At 36.5% G+C, this 25,974-nt stretch overlaps 1 protein-coding gene across 1 annotated transcript in view; it reads left to right on the top strand.

Moving 5' to 3' along the window:
* Positions 1 to 23,387, top strand: part of LOC754650 (QWRF motif-containing protein 4) — a 40,295-nt gene extending 16,908 nt beyond the window's left edge. The window contains exons 7-17 of the mRNA XM_030985377.1: positions 13,242 to 13,430; positions 15,311 to 15,615; positions 16,324 to 16,612; positions 16,922 to 16,993; positions 17,387 to 17,472; positions 18,385 to 18,462; positions 18,979 to 19,017; positions 19,924 to 20,043; positions 21,339 to 21,480; positions 22,342 to 22,492; positions 23,101 to 23,387. Coding sequence (XP_030841237.1) covers positions 13,242 to 13,430; positions 15,311 to 15,615; positions 16,324 to 16,612; positions 16,922 to 16,993; positions 17,387 to 17,472; positions 18,385 to 18,462; positions 18,979 to 19,017; positions 19,924 to 20,043; positions 21,339 to 21,480; positions 22,342 to 22,492; positions 23,101 to 23,191 — 1,562 coding nt within the window. The 3' untranslated portion in view covers positions 23,192 to 23,387. The remainder of the gene's footprint in view (positions 1 to 13,241; positions 13,431 to 15,310; positions 15,616 to 16,323; positions 16,613 to 16,921; positions 16,994 to 17,386; positions 17,473 to 18,384; positions 18,463 to 18,978; positions 19,018 to 19,923; positions 20,044 to 21,338; positions 21,481 to 22,341; positions 22,493 to 23,100) is intronic.
* The last annotated feature ends 2,587 nt before the right edge of the window (positions 23,388 to 25,974 follow it).

A 25,974-nucleotide genomic window follows, 5' to 3' on the forward strand; every position in this document is an offset into this window, starting at 1 on the left:
CTGTCTTTGAATGAATAGCTTATTTTATTTTCAACTGGAAACAAATGAAGTGATAATATGCATTTAAAAAAAAAATTGTATACTGTAAGGGCCCCTTTTACATCTGTATTTCTTTTTCACCACACAAAACATTTCCATTACAAATTCCAAAAAGCTTTCTAATTCCAAAAGGAATTCCAAAATACAACGATCTCAAAGATCACAAAAACATTAAAATACAAGCAACAACAAAAAGTTATCCAGATTCTTGTCAGATTTCTAAATTAATGTTCACTTCGTTCATGTGGAAAAAATAAATTCTGATAAAAATTATGTCATGGGTATTTTGCTATAATTCATCAACTATGGTAAGCTAAAACGAATCTGACAAATTGCTTATTAGGACTTGCCAAAAAGGCTCACATGCTTTTAGATGAAACCTGTTTTAATTCCTCACACTGTCATCTCTTTAAGAAGCAAGCCATCTTGCTGAATCTGGGATGACCCCCTTGTTACTATTTTTAATCGCTCGTGATCGACATACGTTTGCCAAAAATGACAAAATTCGGGGACAAGCACTCAGAGAGTGAGTGGGCTGAGCCTTAGAAGAGATAATGGATGTTTCCGATTTGAGATATTCCTAGATCTTGGGCTGTCAGAAGAGTCTTTTTGGGTCATGTTTGCGGATGCTTGAAAACATCTTGATGTATGCAGTTGCCAAGAAATTTTGGAGTAGAATGTTTTGGATTGCAATCTGATTGATTTGCGGATTCTGCACTCATTCGAGCTTCAATGGTGTCGTTGATGTAGTGTCTGTGGCTCAACGAATGCATGAAAAGTAAAGAAAAAGAAACATGTTTTATAATTCATCAATTCCCTTTTAGAATGACAGTTATGTATCACTATCAGTAGGAAGATTAGAACACCCAGAACACTGTCCGCAAAGTTTTAAACTCTACATATTCCGAAGAAAGTTTTTAGAAATTGATTTATCTGGAGAGTCTATTGGGGTCATGTTTCATGGTTTGCAGAGGCTTAGAAACATCTTGGTATTGGTGTATGCAGTTGCCAAGAAATTGTGGGGTAGAATGTTTTGAAGAGCAATATGAATAATTTTCATTTGTGGTGTCCACACTTGCACAAGCATTGCTTTTAAGTGTACCCCTCTATTTCCAATATGTATTCCTAAATTGTTGTAAATGCTTATAACTGATTTGTAATGTTTTGTTGGAAACATAAATAAATTGAAATTGATTTGCAGATTCTGCACTCAGTCGAGCTGGTATATATTGCTTGGAATATGTGAAGGGTAAAAGAAAAGAATTCTTCTTAAATTAGACATTCATCCCCCCCCCCCTCCCCCTCAAAAAAAAAAATTATATTTTGATATATACTTTTCCAAAATCTTTAAACTAAATCTGCTAAAAAGTGTTCAGAATTTGTATTTTTTTGAGAGTCTTTTTGGATCATGTGTGTGGAAGTTTTAAAACATCTTGGTTTTAAAACATCTTGCGGTTGCCAAGAAATTGTGGGGAAGCATGTTTCGTCGAACAATCTGATTCATCTGCGGATTCTGTGCTCAGCTTTAAGGATGTCATTAATGCAGTGTCTGTGGCTTGAACAATATGTAAATTAATGTTTGAAGAAAAAGATGGTGATGAGTATCATGAGAAGAAATTCATTAAATATTTTTAAAATGAAAAATATATATATCGATGGAAATTGTAAACACCCAGAATTCTGTACTCAAAATAAAGAACTGAAATCTATTAAAAAAATTAATACTGGTAAGCATTCAAAATAGGATATATTTACCCTAGTCAAAATAATTAAGTCTAAAACCATTTGAAAAGTAGTGTATAAACAGCACAGAAAGAAAAAAAAAATATTTTAATACTTATTTCAACTTTGAATACATTTTTCTATCTCTTGTTCCAAATCCTTAGCCTAAAAATATGTTTTTGGGGGGATCCATTTTCCATTTTTTCCCCATAAGAAAATTGTTTAGTTTTCTAGGAAATACCATAAAAAATGTAGAGAAAATTACAGCTGAAAAAAAAAAAAATTCCATGTAAGAAACAACAAGGGTAGATAAGAACGATGCAAAAAACCTCTCAATCAACAAGACAACAGTGATGTTATTGATCAGATGTGATAAACCGTGCATTACTGACTTTGCTCTGGGAATAAATGTGTTGTCTCAAGAAACAATTCTGTTTCCTTTTATATTATCTGTTTACAAGGTTTTCAGCCATAATAGTTTTCTTTGATATCTAAATACAATCTACATGTATATACTGTAAGTGTTAAATACCGAATTACATATTTTGTTTCTATTTATTTCCAGAAATTATTAAAGGACAGGTTAGCATTTTGACCACACTGTCAATTAAACCATTCCTGTCAGGAAACTATCATGTAGGGAATTGGGAATATGGCTGGTTAACCATGACATTTTATGATTCATCCTCTGACTGCACTAAGCACAGTGCCATTAATTTTATAACATCCATGTATATTAAAGTAGAATTTTTTGCCTCAATATTCCTATGAGTGATGATTTGATTTTGATATCAAGACAAGTCAAGACACTCATTTTTCCTGGAAAACTTGTTTGAGAGATGAAGATAAATCTTTCAGTGTCATATATGAGGTAGACAGGTAATAATTGTGATTATTTGGGGGATTGCTGGATATGGCTGAAGGCCAGGCGATTATACACGATTATGCAATTGCTTAAAATGATTTGTTACAATTTGCCTGGGAGGGTGGATGCATGTACACATGTGTTGACGTGTGACACGCACATAAAGCATGCACACTGTTGAAGGATTAAAAAAACATTCATGGAATTAGTCATTTTCGACCTGTTACCCTGGCAACGGAACAACCATCCCTAAATAGGGGGGCCCTCGTTGGTTTTGGGGGTGAGTTAATACCGACTAAGGACTATAGTCCAAGGAGGAATGGTAAAGCTGTTATAGCAGTTCCGAAGAAATCCAAGGTTTCATTAGATTCCACTTTAATCCCTTTCGCAATGGAGAGAACTGTCTGGATGAAGCGGGATGTACAAATCACAGTTTGTTAACATTTCTTGGACTGTTATATGAGGCCTCATTCACATATGGCAGCATAAATGTTAAAAGAAAGCCATGGCAAAATAATTACTATTTTAAAGGGGGTGTAGCATGGCAAATACTGGTGAACACCATCTACAACTTTTTTTGGACAACTGCACGTAAACAAATGGACTTGATTAATGGTGAGCGCGCTAGCATTCACGAAACAGACCGAATATCTCCTCACGCTTCGGTTTTGCGTATGTTGCATGCACGAGAATACTGCGGTCGCATCGTCCGTAGTTGTATTATACCCGATTGGCCCCGAGTCAGGCCACAGGAAAGGCACCTAGTCTTGTCATGCTACACCCCCTCTACCGGTAAATATAAGATGGAGATGGGGTGTATTAAAAGAGAAGCCGTGTGCAGTGAAGAACTCAACTCCTGCTCCCTTGTACATATACAGTTAACAGCTGAATGATTCATACCCCTTGTAATTTTGATATGTTTTTTGGGTCATAGCTCAAGAATTAAAGCTTTACTGGTTGAATTAGGGCCTTAGTTGAAGCTCTATTATGTCACATTCTCATGAAACATAAATCGGGACAAGTCAATTTTTCACATAACTAAAAAATCACAAAACTTGGTAAGGGTATAAAGAATGTATATGTTAACTGTACATTATCCCTTGTGAGAGACATGTTATTTGATATTGTAATTACCACAGCATGCGTTTCACAGATAGCTTACCACATCTTGTGTGAATTAGGCTCTAAAGGGGGGGGGGGCTGGATTAACAATGGTTTGCCCAAGGTTTGTCCAACACAGCAGCAATCATGAAATAATGATAGAATGTAACCAATATTTTGAATGATGTACCTTGAGCTGTACAATAAATACATTGTGCTTGGCCGATATAAACTTCTTATATTGAATTTACAGTTAACCCCAAATTGCACAATTCTAATTGTTTGTAAGTCTAATCATTAAAAAAACAACTGTACAAAACGTGTACGATTTGCACTTCTTAAGTCGAGTTTTGCATAACAGTTAAGTTACACTATTTTTTTGCAGTCCCAACAGATTTGACTTAAGCAAACTAACTGTAGGTAGTGCAATCGCCTGACCAGAACTCAACTTTATGTTTAATGAGAGAGAAGGGTGTTAACTCTGTATCCAAGAATATGGGTTCATGTTATTCTGACTTCCAGCAGAGAATATTACACAGTACGTGTATGAAACAAAGATGGATCCCCCCCCCCCCCCCCCCCGCCCCGCAATGACCTGTATTACTTCCATGCCTGATTACTTTGAAAGTTGAAACCTTGCCATTCTCAAAACAAACAAAAAGTTATAATCTAGAAGTCTTGAAAAGGAAATGTGAGTGGAAAGCTGGGCCTCTGTATCGCTGATCCTGGACACGATCAAATCCCAGCCACCTACTCTCTCCAAGTTCACCCCTTTTTCTCCTCAATAATGAATACACCCACGTGTAGATTCCTGTGGTTTGGCACACAAGGCTAGACCATTCCATGCGCATGTATAGGGGGGTCAGGTCGCTTGGTAATGAATTGCCACTTATGGAGGGAAGCTCATAAACAGGAAATTAGAAAAGTTTCCCTCTGCTTCCCTGCGGTGGGTAGACACACTGGGTATGTAATAGCCGTCTGTACATTATTGCACAAGGTTTAAATAAAAGCTTGGAGTAATGCCTGAAATCCAGAATTTGAGGGAGAAATTTCTAGTTTACAGTAATTTCTAGTTTTGTTTTCTGTTTTGCAAAGAATAGTCCCCTAAGGAGTAACCACAATGAGTATTGCTTCTATATCATCAGGGGAAAATATACTTTGTGGCTTGGATGGAACTCACTTAGGGATATAATGCACCACATCATATTGTCCTAATCATTAAATGTAAAGACCAGTATTGGAAACGCCCCAATTTCAAAAAATGAAATGGAAGCTGTCATTACCAATCATGTGAAAGAATATGTTTTGACTAATACATGATGATAAAAAATTTGCCGGGAAACCGCCTACTAATTCATATATTTGGTAAATTTGTTTCTCTCATGGTCTGTGAGAGATATAGGGTAGTCCCATATACATCTTTCTGTGTATAGTGCTTGTAACTTTACGAAGAATGGGCCAAATTTCTTATCATTTTGATGATTCCAGAACCTTGCAGATGCTAGATGCTAGATGATCAACCTTTTCTGATCGATTCCACAACGTTTCTTTCACAATGCAATTGCATGACCATAACTGGTCTTTACCTTTAAAGAGGAGAAAATAATATCCATACATATTCACCCAGCTGAAAAAGGACTATTTCTGCAGAGTTTAGAGTATGTTCTGTACAGCACAGTATCACTAAATAACTTTGATAATGTTAATAACCAAGTAAACAAATTTAAATGACTGTGGATGAAGTTTTCAGTGCATTAATCAATCTTTGACAAAAATGGATCTAGGGGCAAATAACCCCTCCCCCCCCCCAATACCTTGAATGCCCTCTCAATATCATTAACCATTATTTGAGATGACAGATACATTATATGATAGGATCCCGTTGTGTTTTTTTTTAAACTAACTATATTCTTACAATGAATCTCTGTACATGTGGAGCTTTTTTTAATAGAGAAAGATAGAGAGAGAGGGAGAGAGAAATTTAGTACTAGTCATGTTTTTGCAGAAGAGAAAGATAAGGGATTTTATATATTTTTTGTTCATACCTGAATATACACATATTCTAAATCAATGTACTTTATTATATTCTGTTCATCATTTATGACCACAAGGTAAAAGCACCAAAACAGATGCCAGACGTATAAGTATTTCAGATATTTTTTTTATCCAGATGTCTGGATTACCAATAAAATTTGTATTTGATGTAATTTGATGATTTGATGTTTTTTAAGCTTTTTTTCTACCCTTTTATTCTTAATACAATTGACGATTGTACCACAGGTGCATAAATGAGTAATGATGACATACCTTCATAAACACGTATCATGCAGTATCGATCTTGATAGGTTTTAAAGTTTTGTACAAATGACTTTTATCTACTCATGCGCAGATAGTAACTCCGAAACAGCTTATTATCATGCATGCATAATTGGATACTGTATGTACCTTCCTGTGATTCAATCAAGCAATACAGTTATTTTGAAGAATACACTGAGAAACAAAATACAGAAATGCAAAACTTTTACTTACTTGGTTAGGACAAGGTGGTAGGTATTCCTTAAACAATGGTTGACAAATAAAGAATCCACTGCTCACTTGAAATGAAAATAGGTGAAATATTCCCAAGCATCCAGAGAAACAATGGTGTCAGAGATAGAAGCATAAACCAGATGGATGATCCAATGTGTTACAAGTAGATATTAGAGGTCACTGGAATATATGTCAATGAAGAGTATTTCCTACATGACAAGAGGGGCTTTAAGACTTCCCCCCTAGCACTTTAGATGTATAAAACAGCACAAGTTTATGTCAGCTGAGAGCACCTCGAACCTTATCCGATGGCTTAACAACTTTCACTTTACCTCCTCTCTGTTCTCCACCACTACAATGGACGCAAAAGAATAAATCTTGAGCTGTTGGAGGCCCTTAATTGGATTAAAAGGGGAGCAGGAGGGATGGAAGGAACCCCATGGAGGAAGGTATCGATTAGAGCCCTTGTGATGTGCGAGGATCACTGCCCTCGTTGTTGGGGATTCAGACGCTTGGCAAGTCGTTAAATCCTTGTCGCGTGCGAGGTGCGAGCTAGCTAGTTCCCTCGTGCTGAATGTACTCCGTGGTGAAGCCTTACTAGCTACTCTCGTCACACGATATGTTGTGACAGCGCTCGAGTATCGCCGAGGAGTGGAAAGACGCTTACTGTCCTGCGCCTGCCTCACCGACACCCTCAGACTGGAGGGGTCTGACACTGTCAAAGCCTAGCCTCCTTGTCAGGGTTGTGAGAGAGTAAAAGATGGGATTTAGCAGTGCTAATCCCCTTCCTCCTCTGTAGACTTGATCTTGAAGTAGATTGAAGTATAGGCCTTGATATGCCACATATATATATATATATATATATATATATATATATATATATTGAAATAGAGCAGTCCACTTTAATTCAAAGCTTTTGTTCTGTGATTGTGCTGATTCAGTGCACATTCTTCTTATGCAGCTGTGCTCGACTTTTAATAATATAAATCATTACACTTTTTTTCAATTTTACTCACTAATACATTTCTGATCTTAATCATAGCTCTTTTTGCTTATTACATGTAATAGTGTAGGGCTTTCCTAATGACTTAGAGCATTAAATATTCCAGATATTCGTTATTCTGAAAGGTTCAAGACTCTCAACACCCCCCCCCCCTGCAAGGCTGCAAGCCTTTAAGTTCAGTGGACAAATTGCAGTTATACAAAGTTGACCTAGTTTCCTCAACCCTCACTTTGCTGTGATGTATCTATTTTTATCCATTCATGTCATCATTAAAGCAGATAGGTGCAGGTCATTTTACTTTAATCAGTAATACAATTTTATTCAGTAAATTAATATGAACATTTTTTGCACAATCTCAGCTCTGATTGGTTATAAAAAGAGTAGGACTTTATTGGTTGGAGATGTTTAATTTTCTTGATTCTTTTTTTGATTTATTCTTTTAAAAGGTTCTAGACATCCATTTTGATAATAACTCCCAGTGGTCAATATTACAGTAATGCCAGTCAGCCTAATTTCTTAACCTTTCAATGACCTTGCTATGATGTTCCTTTATCATCCTTTCATGACATCATGCAAGTGAATTAGTTCCGGTTTAAACTAGTTTAAACCGCTTTCCTCTACACTTCCTTTCTGTCATTGAAAATATCTATTATACAGTCAAACCTGTCTACAGCGACCGCCCAAGGGAAACACAAAAAGTGGTCTTTGTAGACAGGTTCTTTCAGTACATGTTTCAACGAGAAACCATTTTCAAGGGAAACATTAATGTGGCCTTTGGAGACAGGTGGTCACTAAAGCAGGTTTGACTGTATAATGACATTCTTATTTTAATTTCAATTGCCTATGTAAAGGGTAGGGTCTCTCCAATGTGGGTCAGGGGAGGAGGTGGTTGATATTTCAAAGATTTATCGTCTTATTTACAAATATTTTTAAAGGTTCTTGAACTCACATATCTCCTTAAAAAGGAGCTTGTTTAATCTAATCAGAAAAACAATAATCAATTTGAAGGTATGATTTATCGATTTCCATGGCGTATTGATCAGAAGATTTGTTATAAATATAATAAATATATGTAAGCACTTTATGACAAAAATAGATCTAGGGGCAAATAACCCATTAAAATAATATAACCAATTGTTACATGGAAACATTTGTATGGCAAAATGAAACACAATATAAAGATGGATGACTTATATAAGAAAGAGAAAGAAAGAGAGAGAGCAAGGGGATAGAGAGATTGAATGAAGGGAAAAGGGGGATGGCTTAATAAGGAATTATTCAAATTTATAGTACTTATCATATCTTGATGAATTCATTTTAATTTTTTGAATGGAGAAACTTTTCGATTTAAAGGAGTGTAATATGAGTATAATTCATTTCAAAAGATAATAACTGTACTTATATTGGCAGGATGAAAGGCTATACATATAATGATCTATTATCATTGTTATTAACACCCTCTTGTCATACAGTCGACAGCTAAATTCTTCATACCCTTGCCAAGTTTTGTAATTGTTTTTAAGTATGTGAAAAATTGACTTGTCTCTATTAACGTTTCTTGAGAATGCAACGTAGCAGGGCATTCATCTAAAAATATTCTATATTCAACAAAGTCTTTGATTCAACCAGTCCACCTTTCATTCTTGAGTTATGAAAGAACACCCAACAAAACTTCAAATTTACAAGGGGTAGGAATAATTTACGGTAGTTGTTAACTTTACTTTTTAAGATTACCAAAGTCGACTTTTGTCACAAGTACAATGCAAATTTAACACAGTACTCTAAAATATGTTGTGGTGTAATGCATCAATCTGTAGATAATAAAGAGTTAGTGAATCTCGTGAGAGAATATGTTTTTTCTTCGGACCCTTGAAACAACTACCGTAACTGATGGAAGAATACATTTTGGAATATTGAGTTTTTAACAACCCGAACCGGCCCATCATTTGAACAATGCATGCATTTATTTCATTTCTTATAGCTTTGTGCCCCTGAGCTATTCAATATTTTAAATCTCTCATGTGACTCATTTGATATTTCTTCTTTCAAACTTCATTGAAAGAATTTCATGACATTATAAAACAGTGAGGCGGCTGTTTTCTTAAATTCAGTTCCATTGAGCGTCCATTAATCTTCTCCAGTGATTCACTCTGTGTTTTCTATTACACATCATGGTGACATCATCCGAATATGACATTATTCCATAAGCTGATAAAATAAACATTTGGCAAGTCTATGTTTCATTCAAGATGAATTCTTTAATGAGTCACTGAGGTACAACGGAAAAAATACATTTGGCCAGGTCAAAATGTCGATTTTGCCAAATTCAATTATCATTTTTCAAGTTCACATGCGACGGGTGAATTGTAGATTTGTCATGATACGTCATCTGATTGAGATGAGGTGACCTGGAGTTTGATGAGGCATGCCTATGTTTTGAGGGGGATTGACATAAAGCTATAGGGATATACAGGTGGACACTTAATGCTCCCTGTAACCACCTCCCCTCCCCCCACCCCCACCCCACCCCAAGAGAATAGCTTAAAAGATGTTTTGGTAAAGAGAAAAAGGAGAGAATGAAAAGGAAAGGGATAGGGTAAAAAGAAGGTAAGGTCTATACCCCTTTCCACCCCTCACTCAGTGGCCTTCTCTCACACCCCATCAGTCTTATAATTCAATTTCATTTATTGTTCAACCATCAAAATATATATACAATCAAAATAAGTTACATCAAGAATTTAGAATAACGCAATGATGGTTTGGTGACCCCAGAGAAAGCAGGGCTTATAAAAAGGGGCCACCAATACATAAAAAGATCAACATTAATTATACCAAAAAATATCAACATCGAACATTAATATAAACAAGGAAAAAAAAGAGAAGTACACTTCTGCAGCAGCAGCAAAAATATAAGCTTGTATGTCCAGTGTTCCTGGGCCACCTATTCCCAATCCCCATGAAACCATATCAGTGAGTGTCCCCCCCCCCCCCCATCAGTTGATCGACCCAGGATATGCCACTGAGGTGGTGTATCGTCCTGTAGTAGTGGAAAGCCAACTCAATGAACATATCAGGTCATATAGTTTCTGCATTGCAATTTTTTTTTCTCCAAAGAATGCCATACATGTAGTTTATTAGTTTAATATAAATATATCTGGATATTTCCTCTGCTTGGGCACAGGAAATATCGTCCTCCCCTGTCAAGATGGCCCATACACATGACAGAAGTGGCTTTTTAGTTCGGTATATGCTGAAAAGTTACTGGAAAATGAGAGAGATGGAGTATTCTTGTATTCAAAATTTAAACTTCTGCATACTCTGTTCATTATTTCATTTTTTTTTCTTCAGTTTACAGTGTGTATATTTCATCCTTGTGAATTAACTTCTAAAAAAATCGCTAAAAAGTTATTTTCAAACTTTACCACTGGTATTTTTTGGTGTGTATAAATGAAATGATTATTGTCTCACTTGTTGTCAGAGTGTCATAATCCTTTCGTAAAATGAACAATTTCCCACGAATTTGACATAACTGGACAAGCCCAGCACCCATGGTTTTAAAGGATCAATATGCGGTTTCCTATCCTTTTTTTCTGACTCAGTCATTTAGCTTAGTCCAACGTACAAACATGAACTTGCCTACCTTAAAAAAACCACAAATGTAAATTGCATAAGTGAGTTTAAATCTCTTTTGAAAACACATCGCATTTAAGGGATTAAGGAGTGACAACATTTTGCCAGCTGAACAAGCATGCAAGCTATACATACAGGACATGCATGACATGAAAAAAAGACAGGAATTGAAGATGAAAAGTGATTAAGCTTATGAAGGACATTAAGCAACGTTTTTCATATCTTTGGTTTGATCGGCGTGGTGATAAGAAATAGGATCTATTTGGAGATGAATCAGATGATTTGTCATGTCACTGGTTCCTTTGTTGCCATGGCGTCAGAGAAATTGATGTTGATAGAATGATGTTGTAGAATTTCTCACAAAGAGAATTGACGTCACAGAAGTTGGTAGATCACTGGACAAGGTTTAGTGATTGCATGCAAGTCATGCTTAAAGAGAATTGCAATGAATATGGCAGATAATAAAATCTCAAAATATACACTCAAAAGCAAGCTTTAAAATTACTCTAGAGCCGAGAGGACAATATTTATGTTTTGTTTAATCTTGATTTTAGACCATCTTGATTGTTTTAAAACTTTAAATTGATTTAAATCACTGATTTTCTCAATTTAAATCAACGTTGATTGGGAAAATCATGTAAGCCAGAGCCTTGACTGATTAAGACACAAATTCCTTGCTCCCAAGTTCTTTGTATTTAGAGTGCACTGTTTCGAGTATGAAGAACAGTCAGTACCAAACTTTCTAGCTTCCCCCCCCCCCACCATCCCCCCCCCCCTGTATTGTCATTAGGTTGTTTTCAGTATACAGTAAGTGCCACCATCAAGGGTACATAACTTTTATTTTCCTGTTCCTGGATGTTGTCCCAAAACTTCTAGAGGAACTTTTAGAATTACAAAGATATTGATTCATGTATTAATCATATACAGTTAACAACTAGATCATTCATACCCTTACCAAGTTTTGTAATGTTTTAAAGTATGTTAAAAATAGATTTGTCCCAATTTATGTAACTTTAGAATGTGACATATGAAAGCTTACATCTAAAAGTATTCAATAAGGGCCCTAATTCAACCCCTCCACCCCTCATTACGAGGGGAATTTTTTTTTTACAAGGGGTATGATTATTCAATTGATAACTGTGTATTCATGAACCTTACCCCACTTTCCAAATGATGAAAATGTGTGTGTGGAATACCATAAACCTCTAGAATAGCACCAACAAAAAATTGGAATATCTAGCAAGCTCCTCTTTTATCATATTCATCCATGAATTTCTGTAGCATTTAATATTCATGACCACACCCTCTTGACATGCCCCTATAGACATGCACCCTTCTGATTTATCCTTCGTCATCCTGGACCACGCCCCTCTTCTCCTGGACCACACCCCTCTTCTAACAAGACATCTTCATTACCTCGTTAAACTCAAATTGTTATTTGCCTATGTTATACCATCAGACCAAGTGGAGTCATGTAAGGAAGTATATGCAGAGTGTGTTTACGGTTTGGTTACCAACTCACAGTCGTAATTGCCACTGGGACAGTCCCCTATTAATAATTGATGCTCATGAATTTTTACCAAAACAAGATTAAGGTATGATGCCTGTCTCTGCTCTCTACTGTCGTGTATTAATGAAAACCTTCCTTCAACAAATTAGATGCAATCTTAACTGGATGAAGGTCTTTCCTTTTGTTTGTTCTATTTTTATGTTGTCTTTCCTTTCTGATTTTCTTTTGCGATCTTTTAATGTGATTACTGCCCTCATTATCATTCTGGAAAAGAAACCTGTCTACATGCATTTTTCTTTACATATCTATCCACCTTTACCTTAATAAAAGTACATCTCTCTCTCCCCCCCCCCCTCTCTCTCTCTCTCTCTCTCTCTCTCTCTCTCTATCTCTCTCTCACTCTCTCTCTCTCTCTCTCTCTCTTGCTTGTACATTCTTGCAAGAGAGCACTTACAGTTAAATTTGTAAAAAGTACCCCAGAGTATTGAAATAAGATAAAACATTTGTTTTTATTCTTTACTTTGTTTTATTTGTATGAAGATAAAATCAGATCCAGAAGAAGTTGTAGTGGTGGAAGTTTATAGAACTCTTCCTATAAATCGTTGCCCATGACCTTCAAATCTAAAAGAGTCAAAATGAATATAAATAAGTCCCCTCCCCCCCCCCCCCCCAATACAAAAAAAAAATATATATAAATAATTATTTTTATTTAAACAAAAAAAATCAATTTCGAAAAATATTAATAATAGTGGTCTGTAATGCCTGGAATCACATAACAGCCAAATCTGGTTAGGCTTAAAATTAACCATCTAAAATGTAATCATATTTCTGTTCCTTCACAGCTCATAGTCATAGGCATGGGGATACTGATTCCACAGCCAGCACCCTCAAACCAAACGAGACGTCATCCCAACAGGTTTCCCAGGATGCAATGAATGACCTCACATCTGAATCGGAGCGCCCAGGCACTGCTATGAGCGTCGATGACCATAGAGGCAGTGAATCAACCAAGAAAAAGAAAAAAGTCAAAGGTGAGTTAAATGTGAGCGATGTACTTTATACTTCTTCATGGGAATCGAGCCAGGATCTTTTCCGCAAAATCCCCTCTTTTTTCATGCTTGAGTAGTTTGAGCATAGTTTTTCAATCTTCATTTTATACTTCTATTTTTTCACCTTTTAAAGAGGTATTCCTTAGGCATTTAGAGAAGATATATGTTTTTCCAATTTCAAGCATTTTAATGCTACTTTCTCAGGATTTTAAAATGTTTTGTCCCACAATCAGTAAAAAATTACCTTGTTTGGTAATTGGTAACCGGTTTTGGAAATTAATATCAATTAACCAGTTCAAGAAACTCCTGAAGTCTCATCTGTTTTGCTGGGAAATAAGGATTTTAATATCCTGTATGTATTGGTCTAATTGTTTATTTCAAGTGATCTATGGCCCAAATACATGTTGTTGAAGTGCCTTGTAACAACAAGGAAAATACACTGTATTAAATGCTGTATGGATTGGATTAATTTGGTTCTATTCTTAACCACAATGTGGAGCTACTTAAAGGATTCCAACTCTGGACAGGCTTTTAAAGAAAGTCAGATCAAGGTCACCATAGCATGTTTGCAAGCCGCCCCCTTTGCCCACTATGGGATAGGGATCATAATAGATTTGAGAGTATCAGGAAGGTCCCAAAGTCTTAGAAAACCACACCCTAAGCACTTGATCTGTTCCCATTTCTTGTCTAATGGCTGGGCAAAACCTGGTAGGATTTATGTCCCTCTCAGGATAATCGTGAAGGTGTATTTAGATTTGAAACTTATCTTTCTTGTTTCTTCCTAAGAAGTCTTTGTATAGTGCACTCAGAAACCTGTATATAAAGATCATTTTCAGGGAGACAAGAAATGTGGTCTTTACAGGCAGATGATCTTTATGTACAGGTTTCAATGGGAATTTTTCAAGGGAAACAATAATTGTGGTGTATCAGTATACAGACAGGCGGTTTTTCTGTACAGGTGGCCTCTGAAGCAGCTTTGACTGTATAATTTCACAATATCAATAGCAGTTTCATGACAGGATTTTTTTAAAGGGCTAAATTGATCATATGTTGTTCAAATTGGCAACAATAATATTTTTCTTTAATTGCTACATTGTTCTAGTAAAATGTAAACATTATACATTGTACTTGGGTAAAATTTGTGTACTAGAAAAGTTGAAAAATTGCCAATTTTGATCGAAAAACAATGATTTTGAACCTCATATTGTGTTGCTAATATAAGCTCATTTTCACTTTTAAAATTCCTGGCATCACATACAATATAGTTAAGCAACGAAATAGACTCATCGTGTGTGCAGAAATGTTTGCCCTTTCTACTCACGTGTTTGGTATGATTTTTAAGTCTCTGAATCAAAAGTTATTACGCCAAACCACAAAATGAGGACCTCGTAGAGGACTCGTCACAAACAGGATACAGTAGGTAGTGTGGCTGATTGAAAGGAGCTGGTATGGCTCAGAGGGTAGAATGATGATGGGCTTTGGAATGGGATATCCTAGGTTCAAGACCCAACTCACAGCACTCATACCCTTAGCTATAACATAAAACAACACATACTTCTTTACATAGGATTTGACTGAAAGCTGTCGCTCTTCTGGAGGTTGATAACAAGCATAAAGGCCAAATCACTTTAATTTTTAGTTTTCATGTCCCTGCCATGAACTTGTTGAACCATGTGTAGTGCGTGGAAAAAATCTTGGAAGAATATCAGGTAAAATGGAGCCCCCTTTTTGCTCCTTATTTTCGAATGATCATAATGAGACGCAAGGTATCGTCTATATCCTTAACTTTATTAGCTCCCAGGTAAATATACAATTACAATTTTTTTGTTGTTGTTGTTGTTGCTGTGTCTGCATCTTTTTAGGGAAATTTGTCCAGTCCAGATACATGCAGAGTCAAGCCAAGCCTGCAGCATCAGAACCCAACGTCAGCATGACTGGAGCCAGGCCTAACGTGAGTGGGACCAGATCCAATATCAGTGGTGGAACAGGGGCCAGGTCCAACATCAGTGGGTCCAGGTCTAATACAAGTGGCGCTGGAGCCCGACCAGCCAGTGTCAGTACAACCGGTGTGAAACTGACGAGACCAGGGGCCGTTGGTACCAGCCGATTCAAGTCTAGTAGTAGTCGAACCAACAATATTTCCGTCAAAAGGACAGACAGATCCAAGGTATTTTAACCTGTTGACTACTGAACTTTCTCATTTTCATTTATGCTTGACACAGGGACCAACCAGTTCCTGTGGGTATTGGGTTTATGAAACATCTAGATTTTTATAGTACGCGATGGCTCAGTGCCAGTGGTAGAGCAGCGGTCTCGTAGAGGACTTAAAGCCATCAGTCTTGTGGTTGCTTACTTACAGCAGTCAGGTGAAACAATCATCACCACTTCATGTGAAATAGCATCTCCAATCGTTTTACAGATATTATGACCCCAGCCATCTGATTCAGTCATCACATACACAGTATGTACACCATCTCAACTCCCTGGGGAGCATACTATATATATTTTACTTGCTGTAGGGGTATGTATATTGCAAGTACGAACACAATCTTTCCATTTCTCTCCTGGGTAAGGAGTTGCAAAGAAAGATGATCAGGTTCTCCTCAAATGTACTTTAAGTCCTTTAAAAATGTTATCAGTTTAATATATAAAGCCAAATTTGAGGAAAACATGATAGTTTCAGCAAACATCTTAAAATTTCTTAGAGCTGATAACTGAAAATTTCACATGTGCATCTTTGTAATACAGTCAAACCTGCTTTAGTGACCACCTGTTTACAAAGACCACATTTTTTGTTTCACTTGACATGGTTTCTCATTGAAACATGTACTATAGGCACAGATTTCACTGTACACTCTTTCCTTAACCTTCCTAGAGCACCAGTGACAAAGCAGTCCCAATGCGAGCTACGAGATCCTTCGCCCCTGCACCGTCCACCACCACCACCGGTCCTGCCGTCGCCTCTTCCCACCCTAGGCAGCACCCCTCCACCGGTGGGGACAGTCAGTTCAGCACCCCAGTCACAGCCAAGAAGGGCAAGAGGTTTGCCTCCACGCCTGCTGTGAACACCTCCATGCTTCCCGGTGCCTCCCACATCAATGCTTCAGCCATTGGGGCGAGTACATCCATCCTTGGGGCCAATATGTCTGCCATTGCTCATGTTGGTGAGTGCTGTAGTATTTGTCATATGTGGGACTATGCTAATCATGAAATCTTGGTTTCTTTGTTTTAGTACATTTAACATTGCATTATCATCTGCATATTGTTTGTTGGAAGGGGAAAAGACTATTGGGCTCCATGAATGAAACAAACTTTTGAAAAAATTTGCATAGTAGTTCCCTTCTTGTATAAAGTGTTCCAGAACATCAATGTTTTTGATGAATTCTATGACATTGAGTGCACCTGCACATCCCAATTAGTTAGACTAGCAGGAGTAATGCTGAATATTTATTGATGATATTTAATCTTCCCAGATTCTTCCAAATTGATGCCAGATAAGATGAGAGATTCCCATGACATTAGAGACAGGTCAAGACGAGAGAGAGGTAATTTGATTTTTCTAATCTCATTCATCGTAGTTCCTTTAAGAGGACTTAAAGCAATTGGTCCCCTGGTTGCTTACTTACAAGCATTTATGCTTTCTTAGCAGTCAGGTAAAATAACCACCACTACCAAAGCATATCAATGACTTATAAAATATTCATGTGACAAGCATTGTAGTTAAAGCATCGTGCAAAGCTGAGAGACTCTTTGAAATGCTTAAATTATATGCCACATGTTTGTTTTTATCATTTCTAATGGTGGGTTGGAAGTTTAATGTACATTTGCACATACACATGCAGCAGTCAGATAAAGTAAACAAACCATCTGAGTTAGTAGTTATTTTTGGGGTTGCTCAGGTCTTGAAGATGTTTCACTATATCTTTGTGGTCTTTCAGGTATGTCTGGAGACACGACGGGACCGTATTCTGGACTCTCAGTCTCACCAAACCACGACTCTGCGTACAGCTCTCTTGGCCACAAGGTTAGTCATCTTCAAAGTGCCATTAATATTTCATCCATCTTATTGTCATTAGCCATACTGTGATCGAAATATATATATAGAAATGCTATCTTTGATATACTTAACCAGGGAATCTATCTACAACTATTTCATCTAATCTCAAAACAGTATATTAATAATTCTGTTTTAAGTACTGAACTGACTCCTGACCCACTTCTGTGGATGACCATATCTAGCAGGATGACATGTATATAGATAAAATCAAATATTGTATTAAGTTTATTTTAGCTGAAAGCACTGCTGGGCATTCTGTACATGACTAGTCTATAGCCATAGAGGGAGTTGTATTGATAAGTCTTTAGTTTCTAGTTGAGTAATAGGCACACATATATATGTATTAGCTGAAGCAGGTAATCTTTTCTTGTTTCTGCTTTACATTTAATTGTTGAATTAAGTTTGACCAAAGTTCAGAGGTGGAGGGATGAAGTGTCATCATATCGAGAGAGTCGGTACTCCCTCGTAAGAGGGAAAATGCTGACTTTAATAAATGATGATGATGGTGATGGTGATGATGATGATGATGATGGTGATGGTGGTGATGGTGATGATGGTGATGGTGATGATGATGATGATGATATAGATGATGATGTTGATGAGGATGATGATGATGATGATGATGATGATGATGATGATGAGGATGGTGATGATGATGATGGTGATGATGATGATGATGATGATGATGAGGATGATGATGATGATGATGATGATGATGATGATGATGAGGATGGTGATGATGATGATGGTGATGATGGTGATGATGATGATGGTGATGATGATGACAATGACGATGGAGATGACGATGAAGATGACGATGACGATGATGATGATGATGATGATGATGATGATGATGATGATATTTTTGTTGTCTTTCAGCAGGTAAAGAAGTTGACTCAGTCAGACTTAGACGTGATGTATGCCAGATACATACAGGCTGTATTCCTGGATTCAAAGGTAAAGTCATTCTCAATCTCTGTCGGCTTGTTCAGGTATCGGGCGGTAAAACTGCCGCGAAAAATCTGCCAGTTTTTGAATGTGTAAATGAATGGCAACTGCAAGCAACAAAATATTGGCGTGTATTCACTGAACTCTGTGATAGAAGATACAGAAATATGAAGTGTATTACACGTTACGTCATCATTACATAAAAACACCGCGGTTTTGCCTTGTCATATCTGAACGAGTTGATAATGATAACAAAATTACCAATGAACACAATTAATTTTCATTTAAAGATAATGCGTTCCTAATGTTGGTCATATTTTTATACATGTACTTTGATAAGTTTTGCAAATTAAATTAATGACACATTTGATAGAGAAGTCAGAGAAGTTTCAAAGGAGTTTAGAAGTGAAATAGAACAATAAATGCATGCATCCTTATCAAACCTGTAGTAAATTATTAATTGCATATCGTTGAGTTTAGTATCTTTTGCATTTTGTTATGATACTTTCCTTCATTTTTCAACAGATGAAAAAGATTGTTGCAGACAAAGAGAAAGAAACCAGGGTGAGATATTTGTTGAACTTAAAATCTTAGAACTCTTTTAATTTGTTTAATCAAATGATGATAGTAATCAACAGACATAAAATCTTGAAGAAAAAATTGGAATTGAAATCAACCAAATTTTTAAATTAAATGTTAAATATTATATCGTGTAATATTTTTTTATTCACCTCTTTTAAATTTACTTTTACTTATTTACATGTACATTTTTTCTTAAAAGTTCAAGTTACTTCTAACACCCTGCATATATTCCTTTCTTTGAATACATCTACTATGTTATCATTCAATGGCATAATGTGTGTGAAGTTTCAAATGATTGATTTATTTTCCAATTAATTTATTGGAAATAGAATATCATTCATTAAAGGGACTTGGTATCATTGTTCAGATGAGAGAATATGGTGCTAAGATAGTGACTTCAATGCTAGATGTACAATTAAAGATAATCTGAAAGTTTGAGTGGAAACAGACCATTATTAGGAAAATTTGGTCTGACCGATTTCTTAATTCTCCCAACTATATTATTACAATTTAATTACATTTTAGGTGGATGCAAAATCGTCACAAAGCAATAAAATGGCTCTACATACCATTCCAAACATTTAAGTGTTGAAATATTTTTAAAAACCTGTTTTATGTCTTATTTTCATTGAAAAACTGTTAGAAAAATTCAAAATTGGTTGGGAGAATTTACTGTTAGAGGGTGTTGCACAGAGACGTCTTCATAGAAAACCATAAATATCTTTGTGGTTTGAGAATTTTTTCAGGATTTGTTGCATGTCAAACGGTTAGTACAGTAGAAGGAATATAATAAGTAACATTTAATACAAAATTACGCAGTTTTTAAATAACCTACAACAATGTTACCGGGTCACTTTAATATTTTCTTTAATTTCAATTTATTTACAGAAGCAGATGTATGGCATGTGGCATTTGAATGAAGAAATGTACAGGAAGAAAGCTCAATTAGAACTGAAGTTAGCCAGACTTAAGCATGCTAACACACTAGATCAACATCTAGATATACAGGTAATAATGGTTATAATCATTATGAATTGTCTTGGGTGAGAGCAGTGATCTATTGTTTTATTCAACTTTCTTCTTTTTTTTTCCAAATGAGTGTGTTTGAGAGTTCTAATGCAAAATTCCTGAGATGAGGCATTTTATGTACAATTGCCTCTCTCAATCCATGTTTAGTAAGTGTGTACCTGGTATTTAAAGCCCCACTGTCCTACTTGTAGCTACTTGCTCCCTCTATATAGAAAACTTCCCCAATCGGTGCCTGTTGGTCCCCCATGATCCTCTTTTTCTTATGTTAGTTGAGAGCTGAGTTAATGAGATAGCCACCTGTTAGTGACCTCGCTCTGTGGTCTAATCCCTTCTGGCCCAGTAGTGTTGACTCTCTTTAAAGACATGTTTGTTGTCATGCACACTGTGTTGTTAACGGCAGCAGAAGCTGAAACCATGGTGATAATTTTCAGAGCATGTACAAAAGATGGGTTTCATTGTGATATTTAAAGCCCCACTGCACTACTTATAGCTCATTGCGCCCTCTATATAACAAACAATGCCTAAGTGGTAACCATTGGTCCCCTTTTTTAATGTTGATTGAGAGCTGATTTGATGAGATAACCACCTGTCAGTGACCATGCTGGGAGGTCTAATCCCTCCTAGCCAAACTAATGCAGATAGGCTTTGAAGATGTGCATGTATTTTCCACCATGTGAACACTTCATGCTTTTTCAACCTTCATGTTGTCTTCTCCCCCCCCCCCCCCCCCCCTCTAATATTTATATCACAAATCTCCTTCCTTTTTTAGGGAGTAATTTAGGTAATTTACCTTGCAATATCTCTTTACAAAAGTAACTATTTTAGCTGATATTTTGTATAATGAAAGTGATGATTCAGATCAAAGTTTGCAGATCATTGTAAAATAATGAAGGTGTATGATAAGGGATTGGGTATGTTAGGCTCAGATTCTGAAACAAAATCTTGGATTTAGCTCATGCTGCAATGATAACTATAAACCTTTACGTCAGTCAGGAACCCCATGATTACAAGCCGATCGCCTGTCTGATTCAAGATAGTCTATTGGGGAAAATGAGTATGGTAAAACTGGTCACTCAAAGATTTTTACTTTTTTTAGGCACTTCATGATCAGTTTGAAGTGCAATTTTCTTAGGGGTTCAATATTAGACCATATCACTGACACTAATAACACGTAGGACCATGCATCTCAGATTCAACATTGTTAAACGATGCCTTGAGTATAAAACTGAAACCAAAATTATTTTGTTTAATTGTAGTTATTGTATTGTTGATAGGAAACTGGTCTATTCCCAGTCACTGCTAACCTGGCTCAGTTCAAGCAGGAACACAGCACCTTGGCCCACGCTCTGGACACCACACGACACCAGGTGGAAATGACGGATATCTTACTCCCGCAAGACAAAGATGCCTATCATGGTAAGTTACATGATGATTAAAGGTATATTACCAATCATGTGAAAGAATTTGTTTTGACTAATACGTGATGATACAGATTTTGCAGGGAAACCGCCTACTAATTGATATATTTGGTAAATTATTATATCTCTTTGGACTGGATAGATATAGGGTAGTCCCATATACATCTTTCTGTGTACAGTGCTTGTAACTTTACCAACACTGGGCCAAATTTCCTACCATTTTGATGATTCCAGAACCTTGCAGTGCACACCAATACTTATATGCTAGATGATCAACCTTTCTGATTGATTCCACAACGTTTCTTTCACAATGCAATCGCATGACCATAACTGGTCCATACCTTTAAATATTATAAATGTGCAAGAAGATAGATATCTTACTCCCACAAGACAAAGGTGCCTTCCATGGTAGGTTACATGATGAATAAACTTCATGCAGTGCTAGAATTAGCATGTAACTTCATAGAAGTGATCAGAATGTAATATATTTAACACCAATTTTTAGAGGAGGCACGATGGCTCATTGGTAGGAGCTATGGTCGAAACAAGGTCAATGCGACAGTTTGTACTTCTTTTCTAATACCCCGTTCACACAGACAAGAACAATAATAGACCAATTAAAAAATCATCAAAGTTCATTTTGTTTGGAACTAATGCAGGCCAAACACGGAGATGATAGACGGATCTAAAACTGACAGTAAAGTGACATTACCTGGAATGGCCCAGATTTTGTTTGTTATCATCAGTCTGTTTTTGGTTGATGATCTGACTCAGATAATAGATTTAAAGAGGTTTTAATGGATATGTTGAAGTTATTTTGGCATTTAAAAGTCTTTTTATTTTGTCTTCATCCTTGCAGATGCACTGGAGAGAGTGCTGAGCGAGAGTGAGCATCTGTTGGGTGAGATCTCCATGGCAACGCGGAACAAGCAACCCAGAGTGGAGGCCTTCTCATCAGCCATCAGTATGCTGGAGAATACAGTAGCTAGTGAGAGTGAAGAGCTAAGGAGGTAAGGCACAGATCTATACAATCAGGGTTCCCACAGTCATGGACATTTTAAGAAACTTTTTTATAGCTCTGGAAGGGAATACATAAGTCACAAAGAAAGGAAAATTATCAGAAGTCATGGAAAAGTCATGAAAAAGTCATTTTGAAGAAGCACAGGAACCCTTTACAATTCTAGTATGAGTAAAGGTTCCCACGGTCATGACAATTTTAGAGAAAACAAAATCAGCTCTGGAAGGGATTTTATAAGTCATGAAGAAAATAAATTTATCAGAAGTCATGGAAAAGTCATGAAAAAGTCATTATGAAGAAGCGCAGGAACCCTTTACAATTCTATTCTGGATAAAGGTATGAATCGACAAGCTACCATGTGATGTGTCCACTTACAGGCAAGAATGGATGAACTAAAGGATGCATATTTCAACTAAAAGAGCAATCTATAAATTTCTGACCACGTATATGCACCTCATTTCAGATGGTACATCATCCAAATTGCTAACAGTGGTATCAATAATTTGGCAGTTAAACCAACCATCTACGATTAAATAAAATCTTTTGATAATTGATATATTTCTTAGTAATTTTCTTTCTTTCTGCCCTTCTTCACCCCAGATGCCAAGAGCTTTTGGCTGCCACATCATCGTTGGCCACGCATGAAACTTCACTGAGGGTTCAGGATTTAGAGCAACGTTCCGAAAGCTGAGTAGCTGAAGTTTGATGTGATCATGCAAAGAAAATTACAGACAATTTTGAGCGGCTGGTCTTGTACAGTAAACCTACAGAAGGTTAAGGCATTGGATGGTCATAGTTTGAAGGCACCACATTCTGGTGTTCCTGTGAAAATTGCTGAGCAACTACTGGCAAACACGATGAAAAACCAAACTTTTACAATCCACCTCTGGAGTGTGATCTTTTGAAATGTCATCGGAAATTTCACAGATTATTGCAGTGTAAATGCACGCTCTGGAAACACGGTTGAATGATGCTGGTTCTTGGTCACATGACTCTCAGTGACAAGTCAAGAATGCCCACTACTCACAAAAAAAAATCAGAATGAGCAAACACAGATGTTTCTCCAGCAGTGTAAATGAGAGTAAAAAAATGTGATGATTTTTCAAAATGGTGTTTGTGCTGTGTAAATTGGCTTATAGACGTGGTTTAAAGAGATTGGGTAACTTTGTCTCAGATGCTGAAAAAAAATCCTGGATTTAGCTCATGCTGCAATGATAATTATAAACCTGTAGGTCAGTCAGTCAGTCAGCTGATCGCTTGTCTGATTATCAAGATATTTATGATTGGAAATCAAAATCAAATTTTGCTTTTTCCTGATCATTTTGAAGCACGATTTTTTTTAGGGCTTCAATATTACACCATATCACAGACACTGATGACACGTAGGGCCATGCATCTCAGATTTAACATTGCCTTTAAACACTTAAATGGAAATGTGAAGGTCATGGGTTTGATCCGGGCAGGACTCTTGAGTCATTGAGTGAGAAAATTGATCTACCCGGTACATTGTTTCTCCCAACCCAGTACCTATTAGGATGCAAAAGTCATTGTGAATATCTGTAAAAGCGCCAATGCACTACTTATAACTACTTGCGCCCTCTATATAGGAAACAATGTCTTATCGGTGCCTGTTGGTAGTACCCCATGGTCCCCTTTTTCTTACATTATTTGAGAACTGATTTGATGAGATAACCACCTGTAAGTGACCTTGCAGGGAGGTCTAATCCCTCCTGGCGAAACTAGTGCAGATAAGCTTTAAATGGAAATGTGAAGGCCATGGGTTTGATCCGGGCAGGACTCTTATGTCATGGAGTGAGAAATTTATCTACATTGTTTTTCCCCACCCAGTACCTAGTAGGATGCAAAAGTCATTGTGGTCTGTTCAACATCGTGAGTGTATGTTAAAGGCTACCTGGCTGGAATGTACCACAGGGAGTGGAGATGTTGCATACCGGTATGTATATATTATGTGTGGGCAAGCCTGAATCCCATGACCAAGGTGAAAATATATCTGTTTTTTATAGAGACAATCGTAGATGTAGTAATAAGTGCCGCAGCACCCCAGTTGAAAAACGCTGATGATGTGTAATGATTATTATTGTTACAATTTTGGAGAAACTGTTGGCCATGGAACAGAATACAAGATGTAGAGGGCGTAGTGAATGTGAACGCCTTTAAAATGTCTTCCATTGGATTTGGCTTTATCAAACACTCCTCAAACTTTCATTGATCTGTTTCTCTCATATTTCTTATGAAATTCAACTTGATACCGGAATTAATAATAATAATAATAGTGGGTTCTTGTATAGCGCTCAAGTCTGTCAGACTTGACACTCCTGGCGCTCCCGATTATGACCCTGGCTTTAGCATGGCTGCCATTACGGTGCTCTAGCATTTCAAGGAATTAATTCCTGCCAGGTACCCATTTACATCACCTGGGTTGAGTGTGGTAAATGTAGATCAATGTCTTGGCAAAGGACATTAGTGCCGTGGCGGGACTCAAACCGCGGACCTTGTGATCCACAGTCTGGTGACATATCCACTCGACCTTTCATATGGCATATGTAGAGCATAAATATTGGTATGTGTCTATCAATACAATACTTAGCAATTCATAGTGCTAATTAAGAATCAGTTACATCATTATTTGGTATGTCAGACTTTTTATACAAAATTAAATTGAAACATGGCAAGATGGATGATGCAATTGCATTAAAAGTATTACAAAGTTTTGGGAAATTTTGAAAAATGGCAATTTCAATATATTTAAATGCCATTGTGGATGTTTTAAAAACACCAGAAATTGTAGCCCCTAAAACACTTCTGCTTTCGAGAAAAATTGAATATTAAGATTTACCGGTGCTCCCAGTAAATTATGATCAATTTTAAATAGCTCCTACGGCCGTACAATGGTAGCTGCGACCATGAAAATTTCAGAGTATGTAGTTGTGGTATATAATTTCCGAACGAGACAACGATCACTGAATATTGTAGGATCGTATATGCTTCCAATATGTTCATTTGAACCAAATTCATGACCCCATACCAAAACTTTGTATTACCTTTAAGATTCATCAGAAATTGACACATTCAAGTTGTTCTGTTTGAAATATAGCATGTTATGAGCTTCCATATGTTGTAATTTATAAACAAAGACATGCATAATATATGTACACAATGTAAATGCTACAAATCTATAGCACTTTTATTTGATTCTTAGAAAATTGAATTCAAAATGAGTGGAAAGCTTGTTCCGTTGATACCTTTTGAAGCCCTATTCTCTGTGCACATAATCTGTACATGTATATCTATTGTGTAAGCCTATAATATAAATGCCTTATTTGTACCTACATCTATATGTATATGATATATTAATGAATATTAATGAATATTAATGAATAGAACATATTGCTTATAAAAATGGTTGTGTCATAATTATTGTTTTTTGTGTGTTGAAGGTATTCTGTATTCAAA

This window comes from Strongylocentrotus purpuratus, unplaced genomic scaffold (assembly GCF_000002235.5).
Source record: "Strongylocentrotus purpuratus isolate Spur 01 unplaced genomic scaffold, Spur_5.0 spur5_scaffold_15, whole genome shotgun sequence".
NCBI classification, from domain to species: domain Eukaryota; kingdom Metazoa; phylum Echinodermata; class Echinoidea; order Camarodonta; family Strongylocentrotidae; genus Strongylocentrotus; species Strongylocentrotus purpuratus.